This window comes from Oryzias latipes, chromosome 21 (assembly GCF_053564925.1).
Source record: "Oryzias latipes strain Hd-rR chromosome 21, Olatipes_Hd-rR_3.1".
Classification (NCBI taxonomy): Eukaryota; Metazoa; Chordata; class Actinopteri; order Beloniformes; family Adrianichthyidae; genus Oryzias; species Oryzias latipes.
Window position 1 is genome coordinate 10,464,725 of NC_136257.1, and position 15,186 is coordinate 10,479,910.

The following is a 15,186-nucleotide window of genomic DNA, read 5'->3' on the forward strand; positions in this document are numbered from 1 at the left end:
AGTCGTCGCACCCCAGCCTTTTCATCACATTACACGTGTGCAGTCCATGATTCATCTGGGCTTAATGAGTTCAGGCATATTGCAGACTGCAGCAGTCTGCTCTGGCTTACTCAGGACCCTCCTTTGACAAGCAGTACTATTTCCTGTCTCGTGTGATGACATGTGGGTTACTGCTTTGAAGGGTGGAGACACACGCAGACATGTGAAGGCCGCACACACACACTTTATGTCCTTCTGGTCTGAATCTTATTAAAAAGACCTTAAAAAAACCCAGTTTCCTTGCAAAACAAACAGACGAAGAAAAACAAAATTTGCTGCTTTTTCATGGAGTTATTTCAGTCTCAATAATCAGAAATGGTTGACGGTGAATTTGACTTCAAAGACATCATCACGTGCAGCATGATGCCAGACACATGGCAACAAGTCTTTTTTTTGTCAGTCTGTATTTCATCTTTGCAACATGTGATTTAGTTATTCTTTAATTTGGACAACTACTGCATTTTCTGCACTAGAGTGCACGATGCATTACAAGGAGCATTAAGCGAGATAAAAGAACCAGAGATACGCCCGTCAGTCACTGAGACTTTACTTACTGGATTCACAGTAACCCTAGAACATGTTTGTAACATGCTACATCTTCATAACTTTAACCCTTGTGCTATCCCAGGCACTTTAGCATTGGGAGTTGGGTCATCTAGACCCACTAGACAGTGCTCTGAACCTTTTTTCTTCAATGATTTGTGATCTTCACTGATGTCCATGGATTACATGAAATCTTTCCACCTTTATCCACCTTTTTCATGGTAGGGAGAACATGTCAATGTAAGGGTGGGGTCATCTAAGATAGCACAAGGGTTAAAAGTGTTAGCTAGGTTAGCGCATTCACAAATCCCGCAACTCACAACCTTGTTTGCAAACGTAAAAAAGCAGACTGATACTGCTAAAGCAAACGTTACTGTGACTAGTCCAGGCTAACTCCACACCTTGTGAGAAACACGTAAAAATAACATAGTCAGACACTGCTACTAGTTAGCTACGTTGGCATATTCACCTTAACACCAAACCTAGTTTAACATAGAAACGTTGACTCAAAATGTCTCGGACAATTCACTGCTCATTAACATGATCTGGTTCCAACATGGCGACGTCCATATTATGGAAAAATGGAAACTTAATTGGCTTCATTTTGCGGGAGCCGTAAAGAAGGCATTTTCTATGGGTGACATTACAAGCGATCAGTCCAGTTCTCCTTGACAGTCAATGGTTGTAACCTGTAATCATCAGTAAGCAGTGGGTCTGAGTCAACCGTCAAATCGGAATTCATTTCCTACCCCTACGGCTTTTCTCTATCCCGACATTTATCCTTCCAAGCGGGGAGATATGAAAAAAAAAGTGTCTTCAATTGTGCATGATACTAGCACTCAATGACGTCATCAGTAGTCATTGAGTCAAAAAGTCATCACTTATAGTTAAATGTAAAGAGCACACCCACACAAAGAAAATAATTTCTCCTCCACGCCACAAGTGCAACATGGATTACCCTATCGGCAGAGGGATACCCAGCCCCAATTAGTACAGCTAGAGGGAGGGGTCACCTAGTCCAGTTCTCATATAAAGTACACCTTTGCTTGACCAAATCTGACAACGAAAAACACATGTGAGGATGTTGCAAATCATGTATTAGTTTCAAAATGCCAAATATGTGTTGTTTATTTCAGAGAGCCAAGAAATGTTGCATTTCTTTGGTCTTTGGATTTTCCAAGTCAAACAGTTGTCTTAACAGTGATGATGAGAAACAATTTGGGTTGGACTCATGCCAGTTGTTATATGGAAGTTTTTCTAAGGTATCTTTTTGCGTGATCAAGTGAAAAGCTTTTGAAACTGTTCTGTAAATGAGCAAAGCAGACATGAAGCTCTCCAAACTTAGCCTAAAACAAGTATCATCAAATAAAAACTTCAAACCAATGTTTCATTCAAACTTCAAACTCAGAACTCCTGCTCGGGACCCCTATTTAAGTTGTGCCTGCTCTAGTATTCATCACCATTTTTTTCCCCACTATGGTAAAGTACTTTGTCTCACGATAATCTAGTACTGCATGAAATTATCCCTAGTTCTTCGTCCTACCCTCTCCTACTTTCTCACGTCTACGTCCTTGTCTACGATCTACCACCATTTGTGCAGACCTGGGTCCACACCTCAACTCACTGTCTGGTTTCGCCTGAGGACTCGACCTCCAGCCACGCCACGACTTCTCACCATGCAGCCGCTAATATCACACCACAGGACAAGCATAACTGGTTCGCTCCACCTGTGGACTGCCCATCACAACAGGACAAGGAATACGCCACTGACCGTCTTGGACTGCATCTTGCACTTGGACTCGTTTTTTTCCCGTCATCTCAAGACGCCATCACATTTTCCTCCTCTAGCCATAGAACACATCTCCTGAATACCAGTTTCCTCCTGGACAATAAACGGACTATAATGCATTCAAGTGTCCATGATCTTTCCGGGTTGCTAGCATCTCGGTCTGTTTTCTTTTCACCGCAAACATGATATATCATACAATAAATGCTTTACTTTACCCTCAACTTTATCTTTAAATGAAACTTTGATGAACCAAAGAATTTATAAACTTCTTTTGAGTTGCACCACAGGTAGAATCAAAGCTATTAAACAGTAGAAATTTGATAATACACAAACAAAACACTGTAGAGTATACACCATGTGGTCAAAATCCCTCATTTTCCATTTTGTTTCATCAAAGTTTCATTTGAAGAAAAAGTTGAGGGTAAAGTAAAGCATTTATTGTACGATATATCATGTTAGGGGAGAAAATAAAACAGACCGAGATGCTAGCAACCCGGAAAGATCACGGACACTTGAATGCATTATAGTCCGTTTATTGTCCAGGAGGAAACTGGTATTCAGGAGATGTGTTCTGTAGCTAGAAGAGGAAAATGTGATGGCGTCTTGGGATGACAAAGAATTTATAAACTTATTTTGAGTTGCACCACAGGTAGAATCAAAGCTATTAAACAGTAGAAATTTGATACTGCACAAACAAAACACTGTAGAGTATACACCATGTGGTCAAATCCTTCATTTTCCAGTAGAATTAAAAAACTAAGGGAAAATGTTTAGTCTGGTGAGGGAGCTCGTTCCATAGTCTTAAACCAACAGCAGAAAATGTGTAGTCATCCCTGAGTCTGCGGAGGGTCCTCAGCATAAAGCAGGAGTTCTTTCCCAAACTTGAGGATTGGGAAAGGGTGTGATGATGGGGAAGATCAGATAGATAATATGGGACAAGGCTGGCCAAACAATGATTTCAAAACAGAATCTTGAAACAAAGTCTAAATATATGGAGAACTAATGAAGAAAAGATAAAGCTGGAGCAGTGGACTTTGTGTGTGTGTGTGGATATTCTGCTGTACCAGCTGAAGTCGACAGACGGATACCTGATTCACTGCAATATAGAGTCAGCTATAGTTGTAGTGAAGAAGTAGAATGCCTTTTTTATGCAAAAGCAAAACAAACCTACTGTGCATCAATCCAAATGGTATTTTCTTACATGAAATGATTTTATAATGGTACAGGCTGATTGGGTTAACAACTTGCCTCAGACAGATCAATGTGGTTGGATCATTGGTAAATAATTTGATTAATTGATTAGGTTGATTAAGCGTTGCATCCCCACTAGATTGGTAAATACAGACTTCTGATCATCAGGAGGAAGAAAGCTAAGCCCTCATTTACAGTCAGGAAGTTATGTGACATTAAATCCTTGATTTACACCTCTGGCTTCCTATTTCATTATTCTATTTTTATATTAAAACTATGAACACAAAATGAGTGATCAAAGGTTTCTTAACTTCATATTGAAACAATTCCCTAAAGAAATCACAGTTATGGAAGGTTCCTAGGAAAGTTCTAGTAAAATGGAAAAGGAGAAGAAAGCCTGAACGGAGGGTTGCTTAGGAGGTAATGTGTAGACTTTTAGACAAAGAGTGTGTGAGTGAAAAAGAAACAGTTGGAAAATGGAAGAGAGTGAGTGAGCCTCTCTCTCTTTGTCTCCTCCCTCCATTGTGGAGGTCTAGATTGTGCTGGAGAAGACTGCAGCATCCACAAGTTCAGTCCAGAGAGAAGACCCAACAACTCAGAGGAGCATCTAGACAGATTTCAGCTTCTGCTGCACTTGTTTCTCCAACAGAAACAGCTTCTGCACCTAACCCCTTTTCTAGATTTCAATTATTTAAGACTGCAGAAAATCATTGCACCTTAGAGTAAAGAAGATGCAGCTCCAGCTTCTGGTCCTCCTGACTTTCGTGGTGGGAATAGCGTTGTCTGGTCCCTTAACTTCATATGGAGGTAGGTACATTTCACTTCTTACCGCTCTGGGTGACATGACATGAATTTGGTTTTGATGATGAAGCTCATGAGTGCTCGCCTCACGGGCGTCCAACAATTGTCCAAGACCAGTGCCAGAGGGTTTTATTGGACTGGGTTTTCCCTGGTTTCAGCTTTTCTTCAGCCACTTGCATGCTGGGACTTTTGTTTTTTGTTTTTTTTTAACCAAACTAAGAGTTCACAAAAAGCCAAAAATTATTTTAGGCTTTACAGTTGTTTATACATGTTGATTATTTTACACATAATTGTGGTATGTTTTCAGTACAACAAATGTAATGTTATGACATCTTCTTTGACAATTAGGCAAAATATGACAGTAAATATTGCAAAATATTGTTTCATATCCAATGTTCCTCCCAACATCTATCAATCACATGTCATAGTATCTTAATTAAAACTATGTGTGCTATTTCTTTAACAAGAACTTTGGTTTGTTCGTGTTTCCCTGAAATAAAGTGAAGAGGCTGTGAAATAATCCAGCTGCTGCTCAATGGTTTGAGTGAAAACTTTCCCCCTAAGAGGGTCAGGGGGTCAGTCTTGTAAGACAGCCTGTTAGGACAGCTTTCCTGGAACTATTCCCACCAGATGAGTTACAGTTTGATGCTTTGGTATGTCGCCTCAGCTCAAACATTTCTCACTTTCCTCTCACAGCTCACAAACATGGATTCACATCTTTCGCTCTTTTATTTAAAATGCCCAAAATGTTTGAAAGACTATTAAAGTATTTCCTTAAAAGAGCTTGCAAAATGCCCCAAAATTAGGCTCATATTTAATCTGTGCAACCATAAAGCATGGTGTTGTCACCCTATCACCCTGATAAAGCATTTGTTTCTGTTTTTAAAGAAATGAATGCTAAAGTTTGGCAGAGTATTTTATAAAATTGCAGTGTTTGGAAAAAAAACTGTGATAAAAAGTTTTAATTTGGTGTTTGAATGTTAAATTTTGTGAATTTAATAAACAAATGACATTTTTTGTTTATCTGTACATTTTTTGTACAGATAAACGTGTCTGATTGCTCATAAGTTATACCTCTTATGAAACAAGAAAATAAAAATCACCTTGACAACAATGCTTGACCTCCACATCACATGAGTTATAAACATAATTTAAGTTGCTTTTTGATAAATAAAAGACAAATTCAGCTGCAGAAGAAATGTGTTTTTTTTGGTTGTTTTTTTTGTTTTACCAAAGATACGTTTTCAGGACTGTAAAATTGAAAGCAGAATTATGGAACTTTGGCAGTCAATAATGTAAATAACAGATACTGAGCGAAGGGGATGAAGGACATGGTGGAACAGTGGAAAAAAGGAAACAGCTGCTGTTTGCAATCAAATCTGACAGTGGTATAGAGATCTTCATGGAAGAAAAGTAGGAGAATATCACCAGAAATAGCTGTTAGAATGTTAATAGTGTGTTGTTCCAGTTAAGGATGCAACTAAAGACACTTAAGCTGATATTTTACTCATTAAATTAGCCTAAAGTGGGTTATTTTAGCACAGAAAAAAAAACATTATTTAGTTGGCAGCTCAGAAAGTTTATTGCACTATTATCTTTGCTTTATAGCTACAGTTAGTACAATTAAAATAAACACTGTAAGCTAGTTTATTTTAAAACCAAAGTTGTCTCCTAATTCCTTCAGTGCTCACTATTCAGTGCACCATGGCTTTTCAACATTTTTGGGGGGTGTTCGCATTTACAATTTCAAAATCCAATGCCCTGGAAATTTCCCAGAAGTCTCTGCAAAAATCAGTGTGCATGGATGCCCACTAGATTGGCGAATATAGACCACAATGCATTGTGTTTGAAAGATTTTTGTGAAAACAATGTATTTCAATTTCTTTTTTTTTTAGAATCCCTCTACATCATAACACAGTGGATTCATAACTAATCTGTGTTAAATGTTCATATTTATTCGATTTTTATTTTGGGAAATCTGTGATGTCATATTTGCTGCTTGAAAAAATTGTAGTGAACATGTGTCTGACTTACATTAGTATCTAGGGCACTACATAGATTTTTAGAAATTAGGGAGTATGACGGGAATTTGGAGAGCCCTAGTGGGCATTGATGCTCATTAGATTGGAAATGATAGACCACAGTGCATTGTGTTTGAACAATTTGTCATTGAAAAAGACAAACTTTTTTTTAAAATAAATCCTCTAAGTTTTCTTCCTACACAGTGCACTAAGTCCCAGCGCTGTCCCGGTCTGGGTGGGCACTGTGTGCGATGCTCCTACGGCCGAGCTGGCTCCTGGTATGAAGAGATTCCCAAATATTGTTTCCTCACAGCAGAGCTACGCCATAAATTTCTTTTAGTAGTTACTTTTACCAGTATTCATTGTGTGTGGGGTCATGGGTCGTATGTTTTAACGGAGGGGATTGGGAAGGGTGAAGGGTGGGTTGGGTGTTTAATGTAATATTGTGGTTTTGTTTTTGTTTGTTCTAAATGTTAAAGAGCTTCGAGTTGCGCAATGTATGAGAAGTGCTTTTTTTAAATAAATAAAGTTTGATTTGATTTGAGTAGTGAAGGAATTCTGACACAGCCTTAGTTTAAAAAAAAGCTAGCTCACAGTGTTTATTCCAGTATTTTAAAATTGCTAACTGCAAATATAAAACTTGCATAAACTAACAAATTGTTTAGCTTGCAGGCTTATCAATAGATAGTGTACCCAACTGGATTAGCATGATTATTTCCTTTCTCTAGTCCAGTCCTTTTGTCTCACAAACCATTTTTTGTATTTGTGCATATTTCAAGGACTTCTATCATAACATGTAAGAGTTTCAGTTTTAGCCTATTAATGTACAAGCAGGCTTTTCTCCCACTGCCTATGTTGGCAGAAGACTTTGATAGTCTTTTGCACTTCATTGTTTTAAATGATCACTTTTCTATTAAGTGGTGCCACACATCTGTGTCTGTTTTCACAGTCAGGGAGGCCAAGACTTTTTCCTTGTGTTCAGGATAGAGGCCAGAATGTCAGACGTCAAAACACTTTAACTACTGTGAGTCTTTAAACTCAACAGCAGAGTAAGAAAGTGTGCATCTTACTAGTTTTAAAAGAGTAGGAACGTTTAAATGGTTTCAGAATACACACCTCAGTGCAACCCTTTTCATGTTAACACATGGAGACAGACAAGACTAACGGAAATCTATGCCAGTTGTTCAAAATGTTCCTCTGTGTGGACCACACTTTTGATTCTTAAGATTGGCTTCAAAACTCAGACTGCAGGACTGCAGCGAAGCTGAAAACATCAACTGACCGTTCAACCGTATTTCTGTTGTTTGGAGCTTCATCTATTCATGATGACGACTGAAAGTAGCTGCATGAAGGAATCCTGCCTGCTGATGTTTCTTTTTTCCAGCCCACTGGACTACGTTCTCCTGGACCAGAACGGCATGTCAGGGTGACTACAGCGAGGTCTGTTTAATAAAGGAGACGTTTCTTGCCAATTTGGCAACTTTACTGGCTGACTCCAGGGCCCGGATGAGCAATGCTCCCACACGTGTTTCTCTAAAGACAAGCTGCTTTGTGATGTGGAAATGTGTGCACCTCATGAATTCTTCAGAGCACACGTACACATGCTTGGTTTATTTATTTTTTTTGGCTCTTATTTGACAGATCTTTTTCTCCATAGTTTGAGAATTTTTAAATGTTGTTCACCTTTTGGCATATCTCTTCAGGGGTTGCCACAGTGATTTAGCTTTCACTGATTCTCTCAGGTGATTTGGCAGAGATTTCTATGCCGGATGTCCTTCCTGACACAACCCTGTATTTTATCTGGCCTGGGGACCAGCACAGGTGGACCCAGACATATTAGGTCCCCTTGAAGCTACTGTATATATATAGTGGTGTGAAGGGGTTTTGCCAGGGACCAACACTGGATAAAGCTCATCGTGGCCCTTGGGAAACCAACCCTGAGTTCCCATGAGCCAGTCCTACACGCAGCCATCAAGCTGCTCATTTTGGGAATTTTAAAAATATGTGGTTGAATTGATTCATTTGATTTGAGCTTAAATGCTTTCTTACTTTGTTGATATTTTCTGCATCTGGACATGAAGATTTAAGGTGTGTTTAGACTGGACACATTTGGTCTGCTTAAAGTGAACTAGAGTTTGTTTCAGCCAATTATCCGAAACAAAATTTCCGTCTGAAAACATTCAAACAAGCGGACCGGGAACCGCTCTTGGACCCATCTTTTGAGGTGGTCATGGTTTGTTTCCAATCGTACTGAGCTTCGATTCACTCTGAGATTCCTCAGTCTAAATGCAATCTGTTCCCGGAGCGGAGCAACTGAACCAAAATAGCCATCGTAACCATCATAAACAGAGTAGGAATGTAGCAACAGACGAGCTGCGGACAAATGTAAAGCAACGATTGTTGTGTGATCAAACAGAAAAATGGGTCAAATTGTTTATTTATAATAACGTTTATTTTAACACAGACGAAAACACTTCTTACCTGCTTTTCTGTGACTTGATACGCAGCATACACCTAACTGGTGTTGCTATGATGTCATCCTAAAAGCTACCTTGTAGTTCCTTAAGAGAATTCTCTTAAAAAATGCAATTAAACAACAACAGTGAGACACAGCAACTCATTAAAATGTGATCGGATGAATGCAGGCTCATTAACCCTTGTGCTATCTTAGATGACCCCACCCTTGCATTGACGTGTTCTCCCTACCATGACAAAAGTGGATAAAGGTGGAAAGATTTCATGTAATCCATGGACACCAGTGAGGTTCACAAATCATTAAAGAAAAAAGGTTCAGAGCACTGACTAGTGCAGGGGTGGGCAATTCCAGGTCTCGAGGGCCGGTGTGTCTGCATGATTTCCAGATAGTCTTGCCCTACTCATGGCTGATTACCTGGTTCAGGTGTGTCCAGCCAATTAGAACATGCCAGAGCAGGGTATGCTGGAAAACATGCAGGAATGCGGCCCTCAGTGCCCACCTCTGGTCTAGTGGGTCTAGATGACCCAACTCCCAAAGGTAAAGTGCCTAGGATAGCACAAGGGTTACAACAACTTTTAACATGACACACATTGGTTTTCACCCTTTTTTCCTGACAATCACTATGCCATAAACACTTATCAGCATACCTTCATATCCGATGTATCTTCATCACTGCAGTTGCAAACATCCTCTGAGTTAAAGAATACACAGCACGTCTCTTAGCCAGTAACCGCCTCGCAGCATGCCTCAGCCGTAAGAAAAAAGTTTATCTAGACGTTTAAAATTGGTTATCAACATGTAAAATTTAAAAAATGTAATTATCCTGATAAGAATAGTAAAGTCTGTCTTCCTCTTGTTGTTTTGACCCGCCCTTGTAATTCCTGGCCAATGACTGCAGAGATCTTCAGTCACGTGGTTTTGTTTTCAAGCTTAGGTCCAAAACAGAATGGTCTGCTTGATGCCAGACTGAATACATACCAAACGCAAGGTTCAGGACTCAATCCAGAACAAATTAAACTGACTCGATCCGGAACAAAGATTTTTTCCAATCTGAATACACACGAAAATAAAACTAAAGCCATGAAAAACATTGAATGGCCCAGAGGCACTACCCGCCCTTGCCACGCCTCTTTCAGCTGCCCTCACTGCTGCTCAATATGTCTTACCCTCCCCTATTCTTCATATAAAATTTCTTACTAGGTGTACCAGTGCAATAAGATTTCTTTGAATCTAAGGAGAAAATTAATATATTTAATGACACAAATTACTCAACTGTAGCTAGATCTATATATCTTCGTCAAAGCTTTCATTCAAATTATTAAGGAAATAACAAAACACAAGTTGTTTTTCATCCCTAAACATAGGTTTGAAGATGATTAGATGTGTCTATGTGATGTTGCGTGTCAGTTAATATCTTTTATGCTGTTTTTGATTGATTACCTGGACTCTGGGTTCACTTCTCAAAGTTATTGATTTATTTTGGAAATGCTGATAAAGTCCAAACAGCTGCTTGGTCATGGATGAGCCAGATGGCAGGACTGCTCACTGGTGTCACATGGTAGGGCTAGAGTTTACTTGTACTTGAAATAAAAAACGGTGAAGCCGGATTTTTTTCTTTAATGACTAAAACACTTTCCTTCCTCTTGAGATTTTTTCAGCAATATTTATGGGAGATGTGAAACAAATGCAGTTATCATAAGAATCACATCCCCGGGAACACGTGAGAGTGTTTTTCAAATCTAGGGCTTCCCCTTTTGTCAGTGTCTGCCTTGGCATCCAGTAGTTTCTGGCAGAGCTGTTCATGCAAAGTACCACTGTTTTAGTTGGAGCTGAAACATGAGCTGAGGACACTTTTTAAATAAAAATAAATTATTTGAGACTCTTCAATCTGTTTTTAAGGCCAACCACAGCACAGAGACTGCCTTGCTGAGAGTAATGAATGATCTTTTAATGGCTGCAGACTCAAGAAAACTATCGATTTTAGTTCTTTTAGATCTCAGTGCAGCATTTGATACAGTTGACCACTCAATTTTATTACAACGTCTAAAATCTTGGGTTGGTTTTTCTGGAACAGTTCTTAACTGGTTTTATTCTTATTTATCGGACAGGTTTTTTAATGTTTTCATCGGCAATTCTTGCTCATCTAAGGTGAAAATGACATGTGGCGTTCCCCAGGGTTCAGTACTGGGACCTCTGTTATTTTCAATTTACAGGCTACCACTGGGGGAGATAATACGCCTACATAACCTTAATTTTCATTTTTATGCCGATGATACTCAACTTTACCTATCCTTTAAACCTGGTGACCATGGTTTTTTAAAGAATCTCAAATATTGCATTGCTGATATTAAAACCTGGATGGCCCAAAATTTTCTGCAGTTGAATATGGACAAAACTGATGTAATTATTTTTGGCTCAGTTGAGGCCCGAAATGGTGTGGCTCAGAAATTGGAGTCCTTGTCTAACAATGTTTCTTCAAGCTGCAGAAATCTGGGAGTAATATTTGATACCAATTTGAATTTGGAGACCCATTTTAAATCGGTGGTCAAATCTTGTTTCTGGCAAATACATAGGTTATACAGGATAAGCCCTCTCCAATCAAAAAATGTCTTGAGATGGGGATTCATGCTTTTATTTTTTCCTTTCTGGACTATTGTAACACACTCTACACATGCCTTTCACTGCAGAGTGTGTATCAACTCCAGTTAGTCCAAAATGCTGCCGCCAGACTCCTAACCAAAACCAGAATGAGAGACCATATCACTCCAGTTTTAGCGTCTTTGAACTGGCACCCAGTACGTTTTAGAATAGATTTTAAGATTTCAATGATTGTATTTAAAGCACTCTGTGGTCTGGCCCCTAAATATATAGCAGATCTCCTCATTCCTTATGTATCTGGTCGCAATCTTAGATCTTCGGCAAAAGGCCTTCTAACAATCCCACAATCTAGATTGAAGACCAGGGGAGACAGGGCCTTTGCTGTAAGAGCCTCAACACTCTGGAACAGTCTCCCTGAAGAGATCAGGCTCCCTGAGCCCCTACCAGTATTTAAATCTCTTTAAAAAACCCACCTCAATAGGAGAGCTTTTTATGATTTTACTGGTTCTTACATTTAAACTCTGCTCTGACACCCCCCTCTGTTGCTGCACGCGCGCTCCTCTCCTCTTCTTTTTTCCGCTCCGCTCCGTCCTGTGTGTGCGTGTGTGTTGGGGACTGCACGTGCCTGTGTGAGAAGACGGAGGGAGGAGTGTGCGTTCATATTGTGTGTGTTTAGAGGAAGGAGAACCGTAGTAAAGACAAAGTTTCTAGCAACACTGCTGCTAGCTTCTCTTGTAGCAATAACATGCTCCCTCCACAGCTCACTGTGACATTACTTTCTGTTAGGTAGTTAGCTGCTCAGCCCAGTAGAAATTTCCGAATAAAAGCACTTCAATTGCTGCTTTACTTCCGTTGTGAGTTAATGTGTTGTGAGGTAAGTTAATGTGTTGTGTTGTGACCCTTCTGGGCCATGAGTTAATGTGTTGTGTTGTGAGTTAATGTGTTGTGTTGTGAGTTAATGTGTTGTGTTGTGAGTTATTGTGTTGTGTTGTGAGTTAATGTGTTGTGTTGTGAGTTAATGTGTTGTGTTGTGAGTTATTGTGTTGTGTTGTGAGTTAATGTGTTGTGTTGTGAGTTAATGTGTTGTGTTGTGAGTTATTGTGTTGTGTTGTGAGTTAATGTGTTGTGTTGTGAGTTATTGTGTTGTGTTGTGAGTTATTGTGTTGTGTTGTGAGTTAATGTGTTGTGTTGTGAGTTAATGTGTTGTGTTGTGAGTTAATGTGTTGTGTTGTGAGTTATTGTGTTGTGAGTTAATGTGTTGTGTTGTGAGTTAATGTGTTGTGAGCTATTGTGTTGTGTTGTGAATTAATGTGTTGTGTTGTGAGTTAATGTGTTGTGTTGTGAGTTAATGTGTTGTGTTGTGAGTTAATGTGTTGTGTTGTGAGCTATTGTGTTGTGTTGTGAGTTAATGTGTTGTGTTGTGAGTTAATGTGTTGTGAGCTATTGTGTTGTGTTGTGAGTTATTGTGTTGTGTGTTAAGTTAATGTGTTGTGTGTAAAGTTAATGTGTTGTGTGTAAAGTTAGTGTGTTGTGTATAAAGTTAATGTGTTGTGTGTAAAGTTAATGTGTTGTGTGTAAAGTTAGTGTGTTGTGTATAAAGTTAATGTGTTGTGTTGTGACCCTTCTGGGCCACCGTAGACATGTGCAGCACTCATCCCTTTAACTTAAACTTAGTCCCACTCATCTCGGTTATTTGAGGTGCCATAAAGGTTGTAAACTGACACAATGTTGGCGCCACGTTAGCAGAAAACATCAAAGCTCACATGCAGAGTAGTCTAGATCTATTCGAAGAAGTGGACTTGGATTTTTATCTCTACCAGCCTCCCACATTCTAGAGCGCCATCTGTCCTGCAGAACCCTTTCTAGAGCAGCAGCTGCCCCAAAACCGCACTCACTCCAGAACTGCCACTCATTAATGCATAAAGGAACATCAACATTATGATTAGTCATTTAACATCTAAATGTAAATATATTGTAAGAAATAAAATGTACATAACGATTATTTATCAGTAAATAAACCTTTGAACAGCCGGAAAGACTTGCTGAGAAGAAACCCATTGATGAACTGTTTACACTATAACCAATGCTAAAAAATGCATTAATACAAAATAAATGGAGCCAAATTCACAAATGTGTACTCAATAAGTCAGTTAAATGTTTACATGGTTTCTCAGTTGGTGTTTATTTAATATGACAATGAAAAATTCTGTTATGATCAACTATTTTACGAATGGAAATGGCATGTGCTTGTGTAGCGCTGTACTACCTTCATAGACGGCCCAAAGGGGTTTACAGTGAGAGTCCTATTCATCCATGTGCACACACATTCACACAGTGATGGCAGCTCCACTGCCAAACACTGGCAACAACCTGTAACCACCTGGACTAATGTGTGGTTCAGTGTTTTGCCCAATGGCACTTTGGCATATGGGCCGGCAGGGGGATAGCTGAACCTGGGATCTTCTGATCAGAGGCTGACCTCTATACCTTTTCACCACGGCCGCCCCTACCATAACAAGTTTAAATGTGTGCAATTAAAACAAGTTTTTTATCCTCTACTCTTTCAAACATTTTTATTCTCCATATAAAGATGGAAATCGCCAAATGTATAACAAAAATGATGAAAACTGAAGCTGTGTGTACTTTCTCCTGTCTCCTCAGTCCGGCGTCAGAACATCAAAGTCCGCATCAGCGCCACAGGAGACACTATTGTGATGAAATTTTTGCATCCCAGTGCTGACACCAAACTTGAGGGCTACATCTTGGGTTACGGCAGAAGCATGTTCCACAAGCAGTTTATCCAGCTGCCTGACAATGGACAACCTTATGAGACTGAGTTTGGTAAGATCAGTAACTTATGTGTACTTCCAAAGTCAAGCAGCGATTTACAATCATCTGCTTGTTGATTGGCTTGTAGATGCAGAGCCAAAGTACCTCATCGCTGTTCAGCCAATCCCTGCCAATGAAGTGAAAAAGACATGCACAGGTATATTTGTAAAAATGTTTTGTACTATGTTAATGCGGCAGAAGTCCTTCTTTGGCTTTGGACATTAGTCAATTTAATATCAAAGCAAAATTCTATGTTTGCAGGTAAAGTGCAGATGGAGAAGCCACTGCACTTGGTCATTGGATCAGTGACTCCAAACTCAGTTCTTCTGTCGTGGGGGATGCTGCTGAAAACCCCCTATGAGGGCAACATTATGAATGACTGTCTAGAAGATGGGTGAGCTGGAAATGTATCTGTCAACAACTTGATGTGCAGCAGAGATGGCTCTGATGGTGGGGCCATGGATCCCATGGATCCCCCTGGTTAAGGGTTGAATCCTGTCATTTAACCTGCATCGACACCAGCAGCTTTGATCTTCACAAGACTTAGAGAGTTCCTTTCATTTGAAAAGTGTGAAAGCTCACCTGAGCTCTGGTGTGGAGCAAAGAAGCCATGGTCTCAGTCTCAATTAACTTACAAGTGAACCCTGGTGCAGTTCACTTCAGTGTTGAACGCTTCATAGATGATCCAGAGAGGGGCAACTGCATAAGTGAAGCAAGGAGAATAAACAGAAAAAGTTATGTTTACTGCAAGTTGAAAAAACTCAGTACAAACCTAAAGACCTAACCTAACACTTAAATCATGGAAATGTTTTCAAACAGTTAATCCCACAGAGTGTGGAGATGAAGGTGTGTTAATAAATAGGCCGAGGACAAGCAACATCAGCGGTATTTTTCTCTGA

At 39.6% G+C, this 15,186-nt stretch overlaps 1 protein-coding gene across 11 annotated transcripts in view; it reads left to right on the forward strand.

The window, feature by feature from the left end:
- The first annotated feature begins 4,088 nt into the window (after nt 1-4,088).
- abi3bpa (ABI family, member 3 (NESH) binding protein a) overlaps nt 4,089-15,186 on the forward strand; it is a 36,172-nt gene continuing 25,074 nt past the window's right edge. For 7 of the 11 annotated variants that reach the window (XM_011489329.3, XM_011489331.3, XM_011489330.3 and 4 more), the window contains exons 1-4: nt 4,097-4,369; nt 14,120-14,299; nt 14,376-14,444; nt 14,549-14,681. In XM_011489329.3, coding sequence (XP_011487631.1) covers nt 4,294-4,369; nt 14,120-14,299; nt 14,376-14,444; nt 14,549-14,681 — 458 coding nt within the window. In that variant the 5' untranslated portion in view covers nt 4,097-4,293. Of the gene's footprint in view, nt 4,370-14,119; nt 14,300-14,375; nt 14,445-14,548; nt 14,682-15,186 lie in introns of all 11 variants that reach the window. The other 4 variants (XM_078940080.1, XM_078940081.1, XM_078940078.1 and 1 more) reach the window with 2 other exon arrangements.